The sequence below is a fragment of the Cephus cinctus genome, unplaced genomic scaffold (genome assembly GCF_000341935.2).
Source record: "Cephus cinctus unplaced genomic scaffold, Ccin1 Ccin1_scaffold0160, whole genome shotgun sequence".
Taxonomy (NCBI): domain Eukaryota; kingdom Metazoa; phylum Arthropoda; class Insecta; order Hymenoptera; family Cephidae; genus Cephus; species Cephus cinctus.
The window spans coordinates 2,105,894-2,129,301 of record NW_014332886.1 but is presented as its reverse complement, the minus strand read 5'-3'; the positions used below and the strand labels follow the sequence as shown (position 1 = coordinate 2,129,301).

At 37.5% G+C, this 23,408-nt stretch overlaps 1 protein-coding gene across 11 annotated transcripts in view; it reads right to left on the bottom strand.

The window, feature by feature from the left end:
* LOC107263603 (fasciclin-3) overlaps positions 1 to 23,408 on the bottom strand; it is a 187,188-nt gene that overhangs the window by 10,117 nt on the left and 153,663 nt on the right. For 4 of the 11 annotated variants that reach the window (XM_025080928.1, XM_025080925.1, XM_025080931.1 and 1 more), the window contains 7 exons: positions 5,040 to 5,366; positions 4,799 to 4,930; positions 4,501 to 4,689; positions 4,147 to 4,337; positions 3,604 to 3,745; positions 3,031 to 3,123; positions 2,318 to 2,431 (listed from right to left, as the gene is read on the bottom strand). In XM_025080928.1, coding sequence (XP_024936696.1) covers positions 2,318 to 2,431; positions 3,031 to 3,123; positions 3,604 to 3,745; positions 4,147 to 4,337; positions 4,501 to 4,689; positions 4,799 to 4,930; positions 5,040 to 5,366 — 1,188 coding nt within the window. Of the gene's footprint in view, positions 1 to 1,217; positions 1,304 to 2,317; positions 2,432 to 3,030; positions 3,124 to 3,603; positions 3,746 to 4,146; positions 4,338 to 4,500; positions 4,690 to 4,798; positions 4,931 to 5,039; positions 5,367 to 23,408 lie in introns of all 11 variants that reach the window. The other 7 variants (XM_025080926.1, XM_025080934.1, XM_015730967.2 and 4 more) reach the window with 5 other exon arrangements.

Sequence of the window (23,408 nt, the reverse complement as noted above, 5' to 3'; positions counted from 1 at the left end):
TTTTTTTTTTTTTTTTTTTAATTAAACCACACTTGCCTTTGCCGACTGTTAGCTGTTGCTTGCTACAGAAGTTATTACCGATATACTATAGGCAACGCTTCTTGATTTCTTCGGAATTCGCAAGTCCACATTATTCTCGCGGAAAAAATCGGACATTGGTGAATGTACGAAAAATATTTTTAGCCATGTACGCTATGTGAAAGAATTCGTTCGATAAAAAAAACGTGCGTACATCAAAGGAAAAAAAAACATAATATCAAATATTTTATTGGGCGTTCAACATGCTCCAAAATTCTTGTAATACTCTGCTTGATTAATGTGTCGACTGAACATGTATTTCCATGTACTTGTACACACATTCTTAGTCTAACAGATTGAAAATACGCGAAATGGAAAAAGTACATGCACGAGAAATCCTAAACTTGAAATGCATGCGTGACAGTATATTCAATATATTTAAAACGTGTGTTGTGGGAATTTAAAGTCCTGAATTTTCGAGTATCGCGAAATTAAAAAATGCTAAGTACTCTCATTACCCAAGCTCGCTATTATTAATCGCGAAATACAATTACGAGTTCCTCACTCGAGTCTTTTTAATATTATTTAAAAAAAATTTTGTATATATTTTTTATTTATTTTTCAAACGTATTAGAGTATGTATAAAGAAATACACTGTACTGAAAATTAATGATAGCAGCTAACCAGTATCCTCTCACGATGCACTACACACGTAATCGATCGAATACAAAAAAAAAATCATTTAATGCTGGATTAAAAAAAAAGAGTATTAAAAAAAAGTAAATAATCAACCTAAAGCAGCACAAAAATTATATATCCGATCTGAAGCCGTTTTTACCACAATTATGTAAATGAAATCGTTCAAATGATTTTTAAGTTTTTTCAATCGTTATTTCGTACACACAAAGCTATACTGACTGTGTTATAACTTTGATTCTAATGAGCAGATCGCACACTAATGAGTATAGTATTCATGGCACTCAAAATGTTCTATTAATATCGAGCATTGATACTTGCAGCGCAGACTTGCGTGTTGAATGGGTATTGAATGAATTGGCATTTTGTGAATACTGGTTAGAAGTATCGCGAAATATATATATGCATATACATATATAATGTATATATATGACTGATGGCGGTTCATGATTTGTGACGAGCAGGGCGCGAGCGAGCATTAAGGGTTGTCTGAGGTAACTTACCCCTGGACAGTGTCATGCCTAGAGTACGGAATCGCACGGTAAATGTTGGTGTATCTCCGTATTCTTTACTTGGCCCGACTTGCATGCTGTCCTATCGGTAGCGGCACAACACACAACACATTGTATACATACAAGGTATAACTCAGAAAATTGGATATGGAATAGCATACCAACTAGCATAAGTCAATACTTATGAGTTATGACTCAACAATATACATATATATATATATATATATATATATATATATTATAGCGAGTTACATATATATATGTATATAAGAGAAATTTCAGAAAATCGTTATTAACTTGATGCTTGGAATTTTCACTTAATTCATCATCGCTTGTGTTTGTAATATATTTCTAATTAACAAGTAAATGGTCATAGCATTTGTCTAGAATGCGAAAGACCCAGGTTTGATTCTCGGGTCATATCAAAGATTTTCTCGTTGTTCGTACATACAACTTTGTCTTGTATTGTCAAATTTATTTTTTCATGTAAGTATGAGTGTTGTGCTTGAACCTTCGGAATACTTTTAACGCAATGCGCTGGTTCAGCATTTTTGGACTAAATGATAATAAAAAAAAAAAGAAAAAAACGGAAATGTCATCTAAAACTTGATCACTTTTGCAATAACGTTTAGTTGAAATATACATTAAAGTCAGTCCAACTTTAAGTTTTTTAAAGCATGTTTTCATCTTGTTGGTACTCTACATGGAGAATCTATTAATCATAGTAGAGCAATGTAAGAAACATATATTCTCGTATAAAGAATATTTATAATTTATGCATCCACCACCATCCCTTTAATATATGATTTTTTCCGTTTACGTTCTGTATATAAATAGTAATAAAAAATATAATCGACAATCTTAGGAATGATTTTTTAGGGATCTAGAGGTAATTACACAAGTATCTTCTGCATTTTCTAACGATTCAGCAACTATGCCACGTATACTTCTCTGTTTACTTTTCCTTATACGATTGGCGTACTGCGTTATAATCGAGCATATATAAGGAAGAGATTGGAATAGCGGTAAAGGGTAGATCGACAAGAATATTGATAAATAGAAATTTTGAAATAAACAATTTTAAAACTTACCTGCAAAGCACCAGCGTCCAGTGGCACGGGCGAAAATGAGAAGGAACACAATGAGAATGAGCACCAAGACTCCTACCACGATTCCAATAATGGATCCCGCGTCGAGGTTTACGCCTGGAATTACGTGAAAGACTATTTAATAAGTGCACACGATATTTTATGTAAATGCAAAATAAAAGAGCCACGAATTGATCTTGCCCGAGGATACGCGAATGCAACTAAAACAGTCAATTGGAAAATAATTAGATTGTCTGATTGGATGATTCACGCACTGGCACAATGGTGACCTTAGTTTAAACTAGAAACACGTGCATTTTCGATAAAATTTTGAAAAATAATGACAGCGATTACAATAATAATGCATAGTACGTTGACAACGATTTAAGGACAAATATATGAATACCAGATATACGCTATTCAGGTCTATGGTTCCTCTGTAACATTTGTTATTTAAATAATAGCTAGATTGCAAAAATGTATATTTAATATCACGAAAATCATAAAATGTCTCTAAAACTTTTTATATATCCGATTTAAAAATCTACTTTACGCCAAACAGAGAGTTTCGTGCGAAGCCGAGCGTCGCGGTGATGAAATAATTGAATTAAGCCGAGGAATACGTTCATCTATTTAAATCCTCGGTGAGACTTTGACTCGCACGAATCTCTAGGTGTAAGCCAACTAGCTACAAACAGTTTGAAAAATGAAATTACCTAGTGCGTGCATTTGTTCGGAGAGCTTACCATAGAAGTGACTGAACACTCCTGCGTGAGCATGCGGTGAAGGATTGCCGTTAGACATACTCTCTGCCAAATTGAGATCATTTTCGTGATGATCGTGGTGGTGAACGTAGTGATGGTGATGGTAGTGGTCGTTGGATGGCAGGTGAGAGAATGATCGAATGAACGCACGAATGATAAGTCAGGTTGATTACGATTAATGAGGATTGATGAGAGTTAAAGATTTTGATATCAAGTGGTTATGGTTAATGGCGTGTTTAATTATGATTAAGTTAACGAAGTGAGTAAACGGGTTTTAATGATTTCAAAGATTTCATCGAATTATCCTCAGTCTGAGTGTTCCCTTCTAATATATATATATATATATTATATACAGTGTCCCGATAATAAAATGATCAATGCCGGCCGATAGCTGTAGTTTTATCGATCGCAGTGATTGCGGTGTTTAGTATACGTATTCGTCTAAGACGGTTCAGTGTGCATGTGATATTATGTTGTTCACATTAAAAGGTGAATATAAAGAATATCATCTTCATCGAAACTCACCTGCGGGTTCCGCAGACGTTGAGAGCATAACACGATATTCATAGGCTCCCTCGTCGTTACGTGCTTCCAAAATGTATTCCTTTTCAGTATCCGATTTTTGAATGCTAATAATTTTAAGCTTAACAACCCACGTCCCCTTTCCCTGATAACATAGAAACACAAAAGCATTAGTCACGACGCCCATGCGTAGACCTCAAGTGTCTCAATAAGAAGTATTGAGTCGTCGTCACTCGACGCTTGATTTTATGCGACGCTTTTTTATTATACCCTGACAAATAGGATTCCAGACTTTATATGAATTCCATGAAATTGCATTATATTTTCCAGCGTATATTCACGTCTATATAAAAAAGGAGGTTAAATTCCAAGAAGAAAGCACATGCTGAGGAAAAATGTACTACAGTATGTAAAGCGATATTCAATTCTTTTCTTATTCTCATACTTCGGTATTCACTGTCAGCACCAAGAGGATGAATGACGTTTGCGATAGGATAATTTCCATGGTCAACTCACTATTACTACTGTATACCGTGGATGATTTACCATTTCTATAGCAGTGGAGCTTTGGAGACGGTTGTGTTCATCAGTTTCTCCTTCTTTAATTATTTCATCGTTGACACGCCATATGAACGTCGGTCTTGGGTTCGCGTTTACAGTGACGTTTACAAATCCCTCTTGTCCGACTACGTAACCAAAGCGTTCGATGGTCCCTTGCGGTTGTGGTTGTGGTGGATCTGAATTCGAAGATTCATATTTTAAATTTTGATCTCTGTCGGACAATTTACACGACGGAGGTGAGATATATGTATGTAGATACGTATAATATCGACTTTTCAATTGGACAAAATGATTGAACTTCAATAATAAGATATTTGAAAATGTATAGAATATACTCACAGACTACTTCAAGCTGAAGTTTCGTCTCCATCGGTTCATTCAGTGCAACGTGACTCGCAAGGCAACGTAAGAATTTACCATTGTCAGTCCAATGTATAGTGCGTGATATATTTTGAACTGCCAAGGAATTGTCATCCACGTTTGAATCGTAGATCGTTGGTCTTTCGCCGTGACTTATTAACTCATCATCTGTGAAGCGATAAGACATTTTTTAAATTCTTTCCTCTTTGGAAAGTATGGTGACACATTTTGATTGTGGATTTTTAGGTAATTTCGTGAGGCATTTTTAAATGTTTACCAAGATAAAGAGATACGTTAGCTGCTGGTCGACCAGATCGAGCGCTGCAGCTGATTAACAATTTGTCGTTATGTCTGTATCTCCCATGATCGGATGCCTGGCTGACCAAAAGTTCAGGACGTTGTGGCGGTTCTAAAAAAAAGTATTAATAATTATTGTTATTCGTATCACTTTGTTATATGGAAGTTCCGTTTTGTCAGCTATCAATTTCTTTTCTGGTTAACCAAAGGCCCAAACTTACTTGCCACGACGATTTTCAGGGTCGCCGAACTCTCTTTTTGATCGTCCTTAGGTTTCAAGGAACATTTAAAGATACCGTCGTTATTCGCTTTAACTCTATCAATAAGAACTCCACATTCGCCAGCCTCCATGCCCGATCCAGAGTATTGGATGACACCATCGATAGGAGGTTGTCCTGGTTTCAGGTACATGGCGCTTCCTCCAGGTATCTGGACGCGGCAAACTTCAATTGGTACAGCCACTCTGCATAAGATCCTCAAACTGTCGCCTAGGCGCACTACCGTCTGAGTTTTCGGATCGATTTCCACTACCATATTTTGCTCGAGTGCTAGAAAAAATAAATAAATAAATTAGTCAATTATATAATTATTAACACACTCTTTGTTTAATCTTCATGCCTTATCGAATATGATTTTATATAGTTATAATTTATATTCCAAACAAACGAATATCGTTACACGAGTAGTTTCACTGCAAAAATATCAATCAATCTAGAATTTCATTTTAGCAATCAACTGATATCGAATCCTTATCAAACCTCCAGCATTTCGAAGAGAAACCAAATATTTTCCGCGAACATAAAGCATTATCGCTAATAAAAAGAGCTTGATTTAACAACATACCAAAAGGAACACGTTTAATATAACGGGTGGATTAAGAGTCTCGTTCCTCCACTTTTTTCTTTAATTCTCGGCAAATTAAAAATAGCACACACGGAAGATTTACGAGAGACGAGGAAAAGTTTATTAAAGGTCCTTCCGGCGTTACCAGGACCCAACTCCTATACAATCATAACCGTATAAGCTGCCACGGAACCTTAAGGCAAGCTACTCTGCAGGATAATAATTACATTCACCCTTACCATCACTCTACAGTAATAATAACAAAAGCGATCCATGTCGATTATTGTAAATGAATAAAGTTTCTGCCAAAAAACAGCTCGTCCCAAGTACCAAGTAACCTACGAGTACCAGAAGATGCTGCTATAGCTTTCTCACTCTTATCTTCTTCTTATCCCCCTCTCTCACTCTTACCACCGGTTTCATTAATAATTACATTGTCAAACTACTTTGCCCCTTAAAAGTAGCAGCATTTTGAAACGAGGATTAAAATGTCATTCGAAGCGTTATCATAAAATCTGTCAAAAGTTTTCCTGTATTTTACGCATTAACGCGACGCTTCCGTTAACGATTAATCACCGACGCCAATCATCCTGAAAATCGAACACCAAAATTTTCAGTGATACGAATGTCGTATCACGCGGAAGGGACTCGCGAAAGGGAGGTTTATTTTTTTCCTGACCAATTTTCGACAGACAAGTTTTATTATAGTCTTCGTCAGTATCACCTCTGTCACTTTGAACCTGATGGACAGATAATTTTGTGGAAATTTTTTTTCAAACGCGAATATACTATATATATATATCTGTGAACAATCTATAAAGTTACGTTATCAGGATTCCACCTCTCATTATTGATGGATATTTAGATTGACGGTTGCTCTCTTTACCTCACTCCTCTTCCTCTTTTTTTTTTTTTTTTTTTTTTTTTTTTTTTTTTTTTTTTTTTTTTTTTTTTTTTTTTTTTTTTTTTTTTTTTTTTTTTTTTTTTTTTTTTTTTTTTTTTTTTTTTTTTTTTTTTTTTTTTTTTTTTTTTTTCAATGCCATCCGCCCATCTACCATCGTTTCTTCTCGTGGACAGGAGGGGATGTTCATAAAAACCATGTCAATCAAAAACACGCTGCTGGTTCATGAAACATGGACGTAATTGATTACACGGGGAGCGCACTATAAAAATGACTTGACTCAATGAGTGTTCATTGATGGTGTCTCCAGTCATGACGAAATTAGGTGCTTGGCTCTCGACGATTTTTCACTCGGGCTTGAGAGAACAAAAGATGAAAGCAAATTGCTGCTTTTTTGTTATTGCAATCTATATAATATTTCCCCTTATCGCTATCTTCATCTCATTAATACGATCAATTTTTTCCTACGACTTCACGATGTATCGCTGCAATATAAAGAGTGCATTGTTTATCTCCGGCAGCATCAATCTTCTGCAACGCGAACGTCATAGCAGTGGCTTGTACCGCGAAATGCAATCTTGTGCATTATTCTATTATGATAATAGGATGCAAGAATTATGATAAACTGGGTGTGGCCGTGGTGGTCATCATCATATTTCATCTAGCAGCATTATCAGCATCTGATCGACTCAAGTGGAATCGAAAGATATCAATGCATCGAATTTCGAGGATACTTAGCGAGACAGTCTTCCAATTAACTGATAGCTGAGAATACAATACATTTTGTTTCCTCCTTTAAGCTCTATAAGGCAACGTCGTTGAGTCCGTTAGAAGCTTCAGCCTGTTTCTCTTTCGGCATGAGACGCTTCTTTTTTCTTTGAGCTTTTTCTCCCCCCTTTGAATGGTTCTTTTTTATTTACGGCGTCTTATATCATCGCCGCTCTCCTTTTTGCTCTCCAGAGCTAACCGATTCTTTCGTCCTTCCGGTCTCCTTGTAACGCGATATATACTTCTTCATTCGTAGGAGCCGACGTCATTTCAATGCGGCAAGAGTATAAGCCACCGTCACGAAATAAGACCAAGGGATTGGGTCGGGCTCTAATGAATGGATGACTTCGAATTTTTAAAATTCCTATTTGTTATATTTACGCAGGCTGTTTGTGTACCTAGAAGCTGCAGCCCGTAAAAAAAAAAAGAGGACGATGAATTATTTATGAATGTCGCGCAGTAAACCTGGAATTCTCGTAATACGTACATATGTAGGTTTCCTACGAGTACGAACATTTTGCCAAGCGTTTCTCGTCTCGTTTACTTTACACGCCACACGGTATTTCGTTTCCGTACAATTTTTCAAATTTTTTCAAATTACTCCCTGGTACAATTATTAATTATTTACTATGTAGATTTGAAAGAAAAAAACTGCACGAAATAGATATTCATGATTGATTATAAGAACTATTTCGAGAGAATTTTTTTTTGGGAAAATTTTTGTCAGTAGAGTAACCACTATTTTTGGGAATTTTATTTATTATTCGAAACCACGCGCCACTATTATAATATTCCAATAAAATTGTAGTAGCTATATGTTGATCTGTTATGTTTTGCCACAGCTAACACGTTAAAATTTACATATTTTATTGTGGGCGTTGAATAGCAATGAGTTCAGTACGTATTATCCACGAATCCAGCACAGTTTTACTCCATAATAAATTTATTAAATTTTCGGAGCATTGCCATCGGAGAGCCTGATGAATGGATTTCATATCTAATACAACCAAATGTAAATTTATGATGAATTAGCGCATTGCTTTACATCAGTAATAAACCCTATGGTAACGTGAGATTGGATGAAAGTACACAAAAATAAAATGTTCTTGATATATTTATCTTCTCTCTTTGAATTTACGCGTATATCTTTTATATCCCCGTCGTTATTATTCAGGCATAGAAAATCTCTCTCGCAACCTGGACTGCTTTCCCAGGGTGCGCCCTAATGCTATCTGAAATGGAATCAATTTCATTTCGTTATAACAACAAAGTATTTTAAATTACATTTCCCCTTCGCCCTTATGAAAAGCTGGACTGCAATCTTTTATCACTCTTCTGTGCGATGAAGGGGTGCTTTCGTATTTTGCGAAGGTTTGAGAAAGCGATGGGGACAGAAAAGGACTCTTTTAACCTTACCGAATTACGTCAGTACTTATTCACCTGACTTCCGTTCGGTTTTAAGGCCAGACCCTTGTCTGTACATATGTATATATATATATTTTACTTAAAATAAATATATGTATACAGATATATATCTTGCTTTTATTCAGTAGCTCTCCGTATTAATTATCAAGCATACGTTTCGCACATTTCTTAAAGGGCTGTCGTACTGTGAAAGGTATTCTTCCGAGATCGTGCGAACTAATTTAACTTTCCTTATAGCTGAACAAACTTCAATTATAAGCTCCTTTGCTGTCATAGACTTCGCATTGACAGGAAGGCAGCATATTTCTCTACTTTATTGTTAAAAATCATTTCGTCTACACATAGCCATAATTCCTTCGAAGTCTGGGGAAAATTATCGCGGTAACGTAAACGACGAGTAACTAAATTTCACATTATCGAAATATGTATGTCTAATTAAACCTGATTTATAGTATCGGCGTAATTTTAATTCGCGCGCGTGCATCGAGCTGCGGTTTAACGCAAACCGTGTTGGCGCATTTGTGCCGTAGAAACGCAGTCTATAATTTTGGCACGTTTGAAATTGTAACTCGTTGTCCTGGATACACATTGTTAGGTATGGAGGCCAATAATATAATATATGAGTATAAGTAGATATTATGCGCGCGTTATGAAGTTTGCGGATTACACATACGTATTATCGATTTCAGTAATATTGGTTAGTTTAGAAGATACGCGTATTAGTAAATTTTTTTAATTGGAAATAATGAGAACGAAGGAGGATATTTAATTTCGGATTGTTATGCGGGTGGAAGATTAAATTTAAAAAAAAAATTAAGAAAGACTAATATCGTCTGGAATGCGTTCTGGAGTGAATACACGATGGAACAATATTAACGAAGTATAATCCGTACGGACAAACATAGGTACGTATGTGAACGTGCCTGGTGATTAACTGTGTCCGTAATGTGGTTGTTTAATGTCGAGACACTTGAAATAATTAAAATTCAGAGTTCTTGTGCGAGCAACTTCAAGAGGAGGAACGTAATTATATCTAAAAGTTTGACTGCCATTAGAAGCTGCTATGCAGTGTCATATTTCATATGAAACTCTAGTTAAGCATGATGTAGATTAATGTACCAATATTGACTTTGCCAATTGCTGACAATTCAGTAAATGTTCCATTGTACTCGGGTAGAAATACTGGATGACGTAGATAAATACAACATTCGTGTATGACGTAGAAAAATAATGCAGACAGTTCTCTAACGTTGGTAACAATGTTACAGATGACAGCACGTATACCGGGAAACGATCGTATAACCATAAATCCAATATGATTTTCCACCCATCAATTCGTTATACGGATGACGTCGCGATCTAATTTGGCCGTAGTGTCACAGCCCGGCACATCCCGAAAACCGCAACAACAGATGCGGTGATTTGTGGATAGTGTTGTCGCTAGCGCGCATGAGTAGGTACCTTGAAACATGAAGAGTTACGTCATTTTAGGTTTAATGAAAAATACTAGAAAGATATTCACCTCGAACGGTAGATCAATTAACAGCTGATAGTGAGGAATAAATAGGGTGTCAAAAATTTTCAAGTAAACGTTAATCAGGATGATGACGGATGAGAAAGTATAATGCATTCTGAAAAAACTTGATTGGACTTTTGCATCTATTTATAGAATGATCGTCATGCACTACTGAGACTAAATTGTATGTATATATACATATATATGTATATATATTCTATGGATTCGTTTATGCGAAGCTGGTGGAGATATAGTATACCAATGCTTTCATCTGAATTCGGTGGTCATAAGCGAGTGCAAATCTCTTGGCTAAATCGTATCGACTGGGAAGAAACTGCAGAAGGAAAATTGAGATCGGCCGGATGCAATAATCCGGTAGACTCGTCCGTTTTCGTGAGACAGTAAATTCTGAAGAATCCGCAATTTTCGTGCAACGCGCATCCCGATTCAATTTGCGCTCGATAACCGTCTTTTTGAAAATTGCATATAAATATGAGTTTTATTCTGCGAATCGTTTGCTGGTTTACCCTGTGGCGAGGTAAGCTTCCGATCTGCCTATATATAGCGTGTAATCGAGAAAAAGATAAAAAGAAGAAATGAGAACAGGTTTTCAGAGGTGGAGTATAGGCGAAGGTAAGGAGGTTAGGTGTGGATGCTAGAGGTTAGCGGTTCCGTGCAATTTCCTCGTGATTTCCAATTTTCTCGGGTGGTTGCACTCGGTAAGGCGAGATCCAAATGTTGCAAAGCGCTGCGGTCAGCGCGAGCCCCACTTCCGATTTTGCATTGCGAACTAATTCCCCATGCTTGCGCTACGTATTAGATAACATTTCCTAATACCGGAGATTTTCCTTCTTGGATTTCACGAAATCCTTCCGGATAGTGTATCTCAAATTTCAATATTGCTCGAAACAGCTCTGCATGCCTCAGTACTGGAATACCGACTGCTGGACAATTCGAACAATTCGTACCGGCGCCAGACCCGAAATGCAATGTCCGTTAAAGGGACTCTTGTATCCTGTCGTGTTGATGAAAATTATCCTCAAATGACTACAAGGTACAGCTGACAACACTGCAAGACACGTTTACAGCAAACGAGGATAGTTTGCCTTAAGAATTTTGAAAGGAGAATAAAGCAAGTTAGAGCGAGAAACAAGAGGAAATTAATCGAGGGAAAAAAGCAACAGGGTCGATGCAGCAAAGAGGATGCACTTCAGTGACGTCTGATTCTCTAACTTTAGGATCTTAACGTTAAACTCCTGGCAAAGAGTATTTTATTGGTTGGATTTCAAGCTGCATCCACTGAGCAGAATGCCGGCCGATTGAAGGAAACTTTGTCTGTAGAAGTCGGGGACTCATTTTAGTACAGAAATTCCTACTTAAATGGGACTTTTGCAAGTGGCACTTATTATATGTATATAATATATGTATGTTTTCGAAATCTATGGTTGGAACCGAATGGTGTCGATCTTATATGCATATACGTATACAATAATCAACTATATAACGATCCAGATTACTCTTACACTTAAAGCGAGCTTTTCTCCGGATCTAAAATTCTCTACGAGGGTTTCGAAAATCCCAGGAAACTCGTGTCCGTAAATCGTTCGTAACTCCAGGCCATACGTTGCGGCTTGGAAACGACGTGATTCCGCGGTACTCATTGTTCGTACACAGGTATGTAGTATATATTAGAGTGTGGTACTTCTACGCGTAACGTTGAACCGTAGAAATACGATTTTTCTTCATTTCGTTCACAAAAGCATCTATTTCAAAGGGAACAGGTGGAATTTCGAAAATTTCTATTGTCACAACACTATACCCCACATACGATTTCGCATGGCGCTTCGCGTGACACCCCGCAAGAATAATCTACGTTGATGTCGCGAAGAGTATCTCGCGCAGGTCATGCGCGACTTCTACCGGAACTTTTGTACAACAAAAAGTTTATTGTGGGTAAACAGCATGACGCGAAGTTAGCAGTTTCAGCTAGGGTCTCGGAGATCTCAAAACTCTCCTCCGTTGCCAATTTTGTTTCAGACAGCCGCAAATCTCCACGGAGATTAAGCCCGGTTTACACGACGCTAAATCAACTCCTCTGTGGGTCTCTTCTACTCTCTCTTTCTCACTCTCTCTCTTCCTCTCTCTCTCTTGACTTCAAACCCCCTACCACGGCTGCTCTCTAAAGGGTGGCTACCGAGTCGAAGGAGGATTCGCGCTAACGTTAAAGTGGCTCGACTCGCTCGGTTCACGTAAACGGTTTTCCTCGCCGATGATGACGTTCAAATTGAGTTACGCAAAATAGATTTCACATTAAATAACCATTGCCCGTTGGCTGCGAAACTCATGGCGGCGCGAAGAAGCCGACAGCCACTTTTGGCTTTGAGACAAGAGATACCTGAGTCTCACTTGCTTCATTGGGACTTTTTCGCAATTATCGACTGATTCTTTATTCTCCGTTCCTTACGGGTCCACCAATCGAGTGGAATGTCATTGAGCTTTTTATGCTTCGACGCACTTTTGCGGACTAACGATTTCAGCCTTTTTACTCTTGAGTCGAGTAGAGAGCGAAGTAGGGAGGACGAAGAAAGTAGTTTTGATATATTGAACCGTCAAAGACAATTCTTGGTTGGATTACCTGGTACGCTTTCTCGAAAATTATGGATCAAATTGTTAGAACTTATTTAGTTGCCAGTGAAAATTGTAAATCGAGGGAACGTTGATTAGTACATTGCTGAGAGATTTATTTGCAAATTCGAATGGGGTTAACTGATTTGCGAATTGTTTTGGCTTCATTCTTGCAAAGAATGCACTTTAGGTTAAAGCGCGCTGTTGCAATTCGCTGGATACAAATGTTCATTACGTGGGTGCAGGCGCTGTACTTAATCCAGTCGAGCTTAATTTAACCCACGTTCAAAGGTACCAATTGGATTGAATGGATAAACGTTATACTGTAATTTTTATTTATTCGAAGGAGTCGCAGGGGTTCTTCAAAGTATTATTTTCGAAAATCCTTAATTATCTTCCTTAAGGGAGATATGATGCAATATGATATATCATTGTTACTGACAGCGAACATACAGTTTTAATAACGACTCTCCCTAAAATCTACATTAAATGAAATCACACGACCGACAAGATTTTGATAGCTGGCAAATACTACAACCAGGCAACTATGAATTTTCCTATTTAAATATTTATACTCGTTAAACGTAAAAAAAGTGCGAATTTCAGTAACATCTGCGCGAGACACAAATCAAGTTTTCCATCGTGCAAATTCATGCGGACATATTTTAAGTGCTTCTGCTTGTATCGTAACCATTTTCGTGACTAACTGTAAGTGCTCAGGCGAGAAAAAAGTTTGCAGGTAGAATTACGGAGAGTATGAAATTGTTATTCTTAAATCTTTATATAAATGCTCGTCCCGGCCCAAGCATTGTTCGAGAAATCTTCTGCGTTGTATCTCTTGATCTTTCTCTTTCGAAGTAAGCTACATTACCTTCTTTATTTTCAAGCTAATGGATGGTTCTTAAGAAGCACTGGTAGCACGAGTATTCTTCCCTGGAGCGTTTCTGTTGTCCCGTTGGGAAATGAAAAAATCATCGTTTACCAGCTAGTCGGAAGTGGCAGTCGAAGGGAAGTGAAGTGCTTCCACCACTTACAAAGCTGGCGGAAGGTAAGTAGGTATCAAAAGTAAGACCCAACGATACTATGGATAATGTTCAACTCAATCGAAGCTAAAGAGGCATCGATTCTTTTACAAAAGGATACACTTTGGGTGACCACTTTTCTCATCCACGGATCATAAAACATCACGAAAGCAGACGATCTTTATGCTCTACTTCCTATACCTAGCCGAACTGACATAGTAAGATAGGAAAAGAAAAAGAGTAAAGATGATGGGATATGATTTGGTTGGACTGCATAATCGACTGCTGTCCATGTATTTCTTCAAGCGCAAAAATCGTTCCCATAATCTTCGCCTTAGTAGGACATTAACCTTCTGTCCCGCAGAAAGCTGAATGCACAGTAGCTGATAATATTTGACAGACACTTTCCTTTACAACGTGTATACATTAGGAGGGGTGGTTTATAATGGGAATTAGCGATTTTCGGTATAGGTTGAGAGCCTTCGCGTGGAATTGTTATATTCGGTGTAGTCGCTGCACGTTGGTCCTGGCAGTAGCATTAGGGAAGGCGTGGTTGGAGGTTGATGGTTCAGAGGGTGATGGCTCGGAAGGCTAGTTTCAGTCGGGGGTGGACCGAGGCCTGCGACCCTGATGTGGTTTTAACTAGAGCCGTGACACCGTCATAGTGCGGCAATACCGAAGACCTTCCCTTCGAGTCGTCTCACCCATCTTCCGAGGGTTGCTATCTTTCTTTTATTTTTTTTATTTCCTTAGCACCGTAATACCTCACGTGCAACAGCGCGGACGAAGAGGAGTCTAGAAATTGATGGAAAGATAGAAAAATGGCAAGTGACGCGTTTTTTTGTCATCCCTAGGAAAGTAAAAAAAAATAAAAACGATCATAGAACATGGTGAGAGACCATCCCTGGTCTGGGGGGTGGCTATTTACGATAATCGATTATCTTTAGAGATTTGCACTGTCTCCTCAAATGAGAGACGAACGTTCTAGCTGCATACTTGGGTACGAAGTTTTTTATTTGAGATTTAATAGGTATCTAATTTCATCTTATTAGATAAGGGATGATTTCTATTCAATTTCACGACGACTAATTTCAACTGTTCCTGCGGATTACTGATGTACTGCACAGTTGGGTTTATCTTGTCTACTTCCTCTGGTTCTCCATTTCGCTTTCGTTATAGCGTGACGATTCGAGACACCCCTATTTTCAGCATCTGCTTGCTCCTATAGACATGGGGGTAGTCTCCGAAAAAAAGTCGATAATTATGTCAGACAGTAGTATTGTTGAGTCAGCTCGTTAACGCGCCATTGCTGGCTGCTTTTCGGTCTTGGAAAAATCACGAGTTGACTTTCTTGGTTTTTAGCTATCCCGAAGAAATTCACAAAGATTCACAATACTGGAGATATATGTTTATGTTATATGGTGATTCAAATTTGTAATATGTCTTTTATTATTGTTAACCATTGAACAGTCCAATAAAAAAAAAACCAGTCTTGTGGACACTGTAATTAAACTCCGAAAAATACCCTGAAAGAAGAACCACTATATTCTGGCAAGTGCATGAATTAAAGGCAATGAACGTATTTTGGCGTTAAAGAATGACTGTGAAAATATGACAGCATCCATTATGGTATGCGGTTCCGGAGTGGACATTTCTGCTGCTTCCCCATTTTTTCCGGCTGGTAAAATAAAAGCCAACCGCAAAATCGTCATAATGGTATATATATATATATCTACCACTTTCTCGCTGTATTTTTCTTAGCTTCCTATTTATACGAGGACGTTACCCGATGCTACTTGGTTGCTGCGAACTGTGCGGATACCAAGTAGCAAGGTCTCCTCATTTGCATTGCTGAAATCTCTAAAGTCTCAAAGGCATCAAAAGAGCCGTATTTTAAATGCAACGTAGTTGGTTCGTCTGAAAGTGCACTCATTCTCGTGATAACTATTCTTTCATCAGATTGAAGAATAAGTTATAGGGGTAGAACTTAAAAAAAAACATGAACCATCCATATAAATACATTACAGCTATGTTTAAGCACCCTTCATAATCTGAAGAAGGTTCAGGTACTGCGTACAACATCTTTTCATTTGTTGGTAGCTAACGGGCTACATGGACGAGCAGTTATACATATGCTGTACATTCGTAAAAAAAGCTCGTGAAGTTCATGTACCTTTTTTTGGGAACTGCGCGAATCGTTATTTTTTAAATTTATAAAATTGGTCGACCTTCTTTATCGTGTTAACAATCAGTCTGAATATTTTTTAAATTTAAATTTGACGTATAATATAACATCTGTACTTTCGGAACGACATTTTGACTTGACATTATTTTTCATAAACTCTGCAAGTGATCTTTGAAGGGTTAGTAAATTGATGAATAATTAGTGAATTACGTAATCTAAGTTTTATAGGTCATGTTGCTTCGGTAGGCGGTTGGTAGTTTATAACAGTATAGTTCATCAATCTATGTTCCGTTATAGCCAGTGCTGTCAGGAAGTTAAGCCGTTAAATAGCCATGCATTAAGTTAAGAAATAGGTGTTCGTGGTAAACAAGTAGATCTGCTTGGCTTTTAATAATTTAAACTTTTTCGTACATCAATCAATACCAAGCAAATGATATCTGAAAGTAATATTTTGGATATAAAGTTTTTCATATTTAAAAAAATTAAAATGATTAAAAATGCATTTCAAGTGGTCCAAATTTTCGCGTCTCGATAACAGTAAGAAAACAGTCAATAAGTTCAAACCTCGTTAATTATCACAATTAAAAAGTGAATCAACAAGAAGGAAATATATAGAGAGAGTAAAAGAAAAACATAATTCAAGGTAAAAAAGCAGATTTCAAAAATCCCAACGCACACTATTCCTACAAACTATGTGGATCTCATTTGAACGCAGTAAGGTTTGCAGTCTGGCCTCCTAATGAGGTTGGTTCTTTCTTCTCTCTGTTCTCCATGTTTGCCTGTCTCTTTTTCCTTTCCACCTTTGAATGCATAGGTGACACACGAAGTACCGAGACTGCTGAATGTTATCATCGCACCGCCAGATGCAGTCGCTGAAATACGTACAGGATATACGAAAAGGTGTAATTAAAACTTGTATTGCGCCGAGATCTCGAACATAAGTTGATTCGCGTGGCGAAAGATTGTTCTGATTCTTTGTGCCGGCAAGAAATAAGGAAAAAGCCAACGAAAATAAAATACGAGGTTGTTCACTAACGATAAAGGCTACACAGTCTAGCGCACACTTTGATTTAGACAATACGCGTACGTCGCTGACCTTTTAAGATTCTTTCTTCAAGCTATATTCTTAACCTTTAATGAGATGATATATATTATAATGCCTCCTTTTAGCAACACGTGTTATGTCTATATCTATATATGTATATCGTCTCCATAGTAAGAAACATAAGTGGTCATGTACATTGTTAACGAACAATGGTTACCAGTAGACATGGCTCTATGTCTGTACACAAGTTACATACCCAAGGACAGTGTTCATCTAGTCACGTGCTTAGCCAGCATATGCATATGTGCTATATAGCTATTTGTCTCGTTACTCATTACGTCGACAAACTACAGAATATCTAAGCAGTGCAATATACCTAGACTAAACCTATTACCGGTACAAGCATGGATAAGCCAAGGAAACACGTTTCATGCGAAAATCCATTGAAATTATTGATTGTGTCTCAAAGAGTATTGAGTTTCAATATTTCAATTACCAGACTGTCGTATCCTGTTCCTTGGTATCTCCGAAGGTTTTATAACGGAGTTACTCCTAATTAAAAATAGTTTTGAATAAACATTTTCCTTTCTTCACAAAGTGATTGAGATTTCTCAAGAAGTACTTGATCTCCCTTTGATATTGTCAGGTGTTAATTGGTGTAGCAGAAGGTGATATAAAATAGGAACGGAGATGGTCTTTGATATATAAAAGATTTTTCTTGAATATCTTCTTCGAAGAGATTGAATAATTTATTGTATATAGTATTTCTGTGCTTGCGAGTGAACACAAGTCTTATCATCAATGCGTAAGGTACTGCCACAGCTATTGAATTGCACTGCGTGTAATATAATTGCTACATAATGAATTCTAATTCGATATGCGATATTATTCATGGGAATATTCTTTCTTTTCGTTTATTTATATACGAAAAGCACCGAAGCAAAAATGTTTACGAAAATGCAAGAGCTTTCGGGCTAATACGTTTGAACAAACAACAAAAGTTTATTTTAGCTTACAGAACTCAGTTCCGAGTGAGCTCTCCTCTAGGCATTTCAGCTTTATCTTCTTCACTCACCATTAAACAACAAAATAAAAACAGAAAATAATACTTGAGAGTAACATTACTCAGATACTCCTTTCGTGCATTCCGGCGACATTAGCATTATCGAACATGACTGAACATAACATGTATTTTATAAATACGTCGTCGGAATATTACAGTACAGAGGTATTAGCTTTTTATCCCTTTGACGCAAGCCCTCGTTGCTGTTTGGTAAATTAAAAAAAAATTTCTCTCAATTGTCTCTTTCAATTGGCAAGTCAAAGCGGAATATAGAGACGACATTTTGTAAGGGATGAAAAGAAACGGTCTTAATATTCAATAAGATTTTAATCTTCTCCGCAAAAAAAAAGATGATTCAACAATTTCTCTGAATAACATGTAAGAACGTGGAATTCAAATTTATCCAATTCGTTTTCCCACGGCGATTTCCATAAACACGTTATCGGACACAGCGCGAAGATTCAAGCTCTTTCGAGAATTGATTCGACAGCATTCGTCCGCTATATAGTCGTGAAGTTCACATAAGACGAGAAGGATAAAGAGGGGTGGGTACTGGTAGAACGAGTATAGGAAGAGTGGAAGGGTACCTGCGATTTTTCCGGTGACAAATGCCTCCGCGTTATCTCACACATGTCAGGGCACCATGTGGAAAGAGACAGTGAGTACGTAACACATAGGGTGTGAGAGAAGTGAACGACAGGAAGCGCCGGGGATGTCGTCACTTTCCACCCCTCGTATGTTTTCCTTTTTTTTTTTGACAAGACGAGATCGGAGCTTATTTCAATGCGAATTGAAAGCGGATTTCAGATATCAACGGCGCGAGTGAATGAAATTACCATAATAAAGGATCGCGCGTTCAACTCTTCACACAGGAGGAAGAAGAGTCAGGTTTCTGAATGTGGTAATCGCGATATAGTCACGGTATCAAGAAATAAGTGGCTTTTGCTGGATGTATGGAGGAGAACTGCTCTTTCCGCCGTAAGCTTCAAAGTCACGTCAAACGTAGTATTATAACCCAGCCGAGATTATAACCTCGAGTGCAAAACGAATTAGGTTAATTTAAGTTTTCTAGGACGCATAATTTATTTTTGTAATATTATTTATTAATTTAATAAAAATTGCAGCCTTTGCTCTTTCACTAAAATGAAAATCAAACATACAAGCAGCCCACGTAGAATTCTGCCTAACTTGTGCTAACTATTAATATATATAAATAGAAGCTTCTATATGTACCAAGAGAATGACTACCAGTAAGCAAGTTTCGAATCTATAACAATACATTCTTCCTATGTATACACACAATAGATACACATAACCTAGAACAGGCACCTTTAACTGTATACTGGCGATTTCTGTTGACGTTGTGCACCGCAAGCCCACCGAAGCGACTACGTTAACGAATCATTGTAAACTTTCCGTTGTTGGGTTTCGATAGATTGGATGTACAAGAGGATTATCCTGACGAAATTCTCTATGGAGATATCTCGATCAAATTGCTGTTCATTAGAGTGTACGAGCTATTCAGTTTTGGTCAACCGATACAGATATTATTCATTTATTTTTTCTAAAGACAGATATTCCAAGATACACATAAAGAGTAATTTGAAAGAATAAAATTATTTCTATCCGGTACGATCATTATACCTACTATTGTTATTAGAGAACTGCTATTCCAACGGGTCAACAGTTTAAGGTTAAACGCAGAAACATAATGACGCCAGTCCACCTTATCTCATGCGTAATAAGCCAGCGATATCAACAGTTCATTAAATTCAATAATCTAAAGGTACATCCTGAATCGTGGCATTTAGATTTTCTAAAATTTTCGAATGAACGTGAAAACATATATGTGCACGACGTATGGAAATATTAATCCTCATTGATGAACGATGCGCGCAAATGTATATTAACATTATCCACTATGAGCTTAATTCTCTGGGACGTGTTATCGACTGTCGGTAATACGATGTGAAAGCGAAGGATTATAGTACGAAGGATAAAGCGACAATTTTTTTCTTAACACCTTATAGGTATATCTTACGTTTATTGTATCAACTTAATTAACACAGGAGTCGCAGTACTGTAGGAAGATTCAAGGATTTTCAGGTGCAATTGAAATGCATAACGGGTTAAGATACAAGGAGGACTATGTAAGTACACTCGGTGTAGATATGTATATAGAGAAAGCCCACTGGGATACTCGACTGTATTTAACACCCTTGCTATCCGAGAGAAAGGGATGCTGGTACTCTGTAAATATAAGCCTAAAGCTCGAGCGGTGTTATCTGACGATGCCATTTACTCCTGAGAGCTTGCGGCAGACAGAATTAACCAACGGGCCATTGGTGAGACTTCATTATGTGAAGTTTGCCGTAGTATATTGTATATATATCGATATAATAAAGTACCAATAATTATACCCTCGGAAGATATCAGCTATGGCTTTCTATTTAAGAAAATTCATTTACGTTACACCTTATCAGTTACACGAGACCTGGACCAACTATATACTTCATCGTACAAGCAGTATGCGAACTACGGATTAAGGCTGCACCGGAAAAATTCAAATGTTACGAGATAGAGGATGCTGACGTCGAAAAGCTTTCTGACAACCAGAGCTCCGATTTGTATGCGTCTCGGCGCCGGGAGAAAATGTCTCCTCGTATATGAACTGCTTTTGCAGTAAGCACGCAATGTTATCCCCTGGCGCGTGAACACGTATACTTTACACGATTGTGAAATGTACGCGTCGAAGCTAGAGAATATATTTTTTTTAAATTCCTCAACCATTTACGATAATATAGTTTGACGAGAAAACATTTCTTTAATGTGTCTAGTAAATGGATCGCTTTAGTCGAAAAATACAAAATACACTATGAAAGCGAAAAATTACCCAAAAGATCCGATGCTGGGATACTGTTTTTTTTTTTTTTTTTTGAAGGTTGGTAAAGACATTTTTTCGTTAGGTCATAGATTTTTATTTTTCGTGAATAATTTAAAAAAAGAGATGTCAAAATTTCAAAATTGCGTTTTTTTAATCATGGAGATTCGTCTGCTGCCACAAGGAAGTATTGGGGTAGCTTTGTTAATGGCAAAGTTTAGCTACTTAGTTTCGGTTCCTAAGACGGATAATAATATATGCATGTTCTATCTTCTCCTTCAGACGATGTTAAGACGATCCCTGCATGACTTATGTAGTAGAAGCCCTGTAGTATCCTTGTCTTAAAATTGGTATGTATATATATATATATATGATGCTAGCTATTTACAACCTATCGTGAGTATACGTATAACGGCAGTGCGGATCCGCTGGATATTGTTATTGGAAGATTGCGAGCTTTTTCGCCATTGACGATACGTGCGAAAGATCGCGTGAACTTTCCTCTATGGTGTATTCTTCCTCCCATGACAATCGCAAGCTATGATTTACAGTAGATAGGTTGTTCCGTTAATATTGCGTTACGAAAACGGGCTTCCATAGATGTACACGTGGCGTATGTGGGTATATAGAGATGTATATAATCGTATATATACACGTATCCAAAAGTTGTTCAGATAGGTGTGGGATTTATGAGGCATGGAATGTGTACGCGCAGTCGCCATTTTTCAGGAACTCGAGCCAAATTAACGTCGTAAACAATTTTATCGATAAAGCAAATTATAGATCGTACGTAGGGAATGAGGAATGGGACGCAATTAAGTGCGAGCATCAAGTCCCCAGAAATATATTTCAGTACGCGGCTCCAAGACCGGCAAAGTCTTTGTTATACTCCAAAAAGTATAAAATGATGCTTAAGTTAAGTCATCAATAATTTACGAGCTGGTATTAGTAACGACAAGACATAACTTTTTTTTAATAAATATTGTTCCTCGACAATTATCGTATTTTATTTTCCAATATTCAAGAAATCTTGGTCCTATCAGTTTTGACGTTGTATATTGTTTCGCGTAACGCATATGCAGTTTCCAGTATGCGTAGGACGCCACGTGTGAACTAGACAAGAGCTTTGTAGCGTATTGCATGAAACTACCAAGAGAGCAGCGAGAGACTAGTGCAAGGTGCATAGGGGGTAGCTTTCAGCCGTCTAATAAACTACATGTACTATCCCACTTAGAAACACATGCGCTTCATAGTCCGGACAGCTTTCCTCCCTGTTTTGGCTCTTACTTGATGTTCAGGTGCATCCATTCTCCGCGTGGGTATTCTACGGGGACGCAAATAGTAATGCGAGTCTTCTGTAAAAAGAGTCTTTACGCGGTATGACCTTAGCCAGAGGGTAACTTTACGCGCAATGCACCCTGTTGCGTTCCCCAAAGGCATAGCTTTAACGAATAAACAGAAGTTGATTCGGGCAGGCATGAATACTACCGTGAAAGGTACCAAGGAACAAAGCCAGAAAGGATGCATCACGTAATAGTGTCTGGCAGTTAAACAATTTACGGAACAATTATTTTTGTGCAAAGGCACAAAATTAATTTCTTGAATCAAATATTTTCTTCATTATCCCTACACTGTGCTGTATTCAAAAGTTTCGTGAACTAATTAATAGTTAATAATAGATGATCATTTTTATAAACTTCAGTATTACTGTATGCCTTTTTGATAAGCGGTGATTTACAGGTCGTTCATATTTACAAGGATACGTATGCTTGTAAAGCTTTTTCTTCACTCCTAGTAAATCCGATATAGGTGATACAGTCTGTTTCCTCTTGAGATACCAGACTAATCTGATATTTGATTCCGACTAGGATTCGCAGAGCAATCCCACTTTTCGTGTTGACTCGTACGCGACCGCATTTTTCGTTAGACATAAAGAAGGGAAAACGGGACGATAAAATAAAAAAAAAAAAACAATAAGACTATAATAATTCTTCATCCTATAAGATCTCTCATCTCCTTTCTCAGATTTCATTACCAACACTGCACGTGCCAAACTCTCGCCCTCGGTGCTATTTTCTCTTAACCATATAGACGCTCATTTCGTATGCTAGCCATGAGGGTGTAAAGAAAAGTTCAGAATGATACCAAGAGAATCAACTCTGATGGTCGCGTGCGTCGTTATAATTTCCAAGGTAGAATCTGCTGGTTAGTGGTTAATCCTAGTGAGTGCGGTCGGTTTACAAGATGCAATATCTTGATTTTACAGCCCGGCGTTGAACGGTCTTTGTCGAGGGTAGAAATAGCAGGCCGGGAATA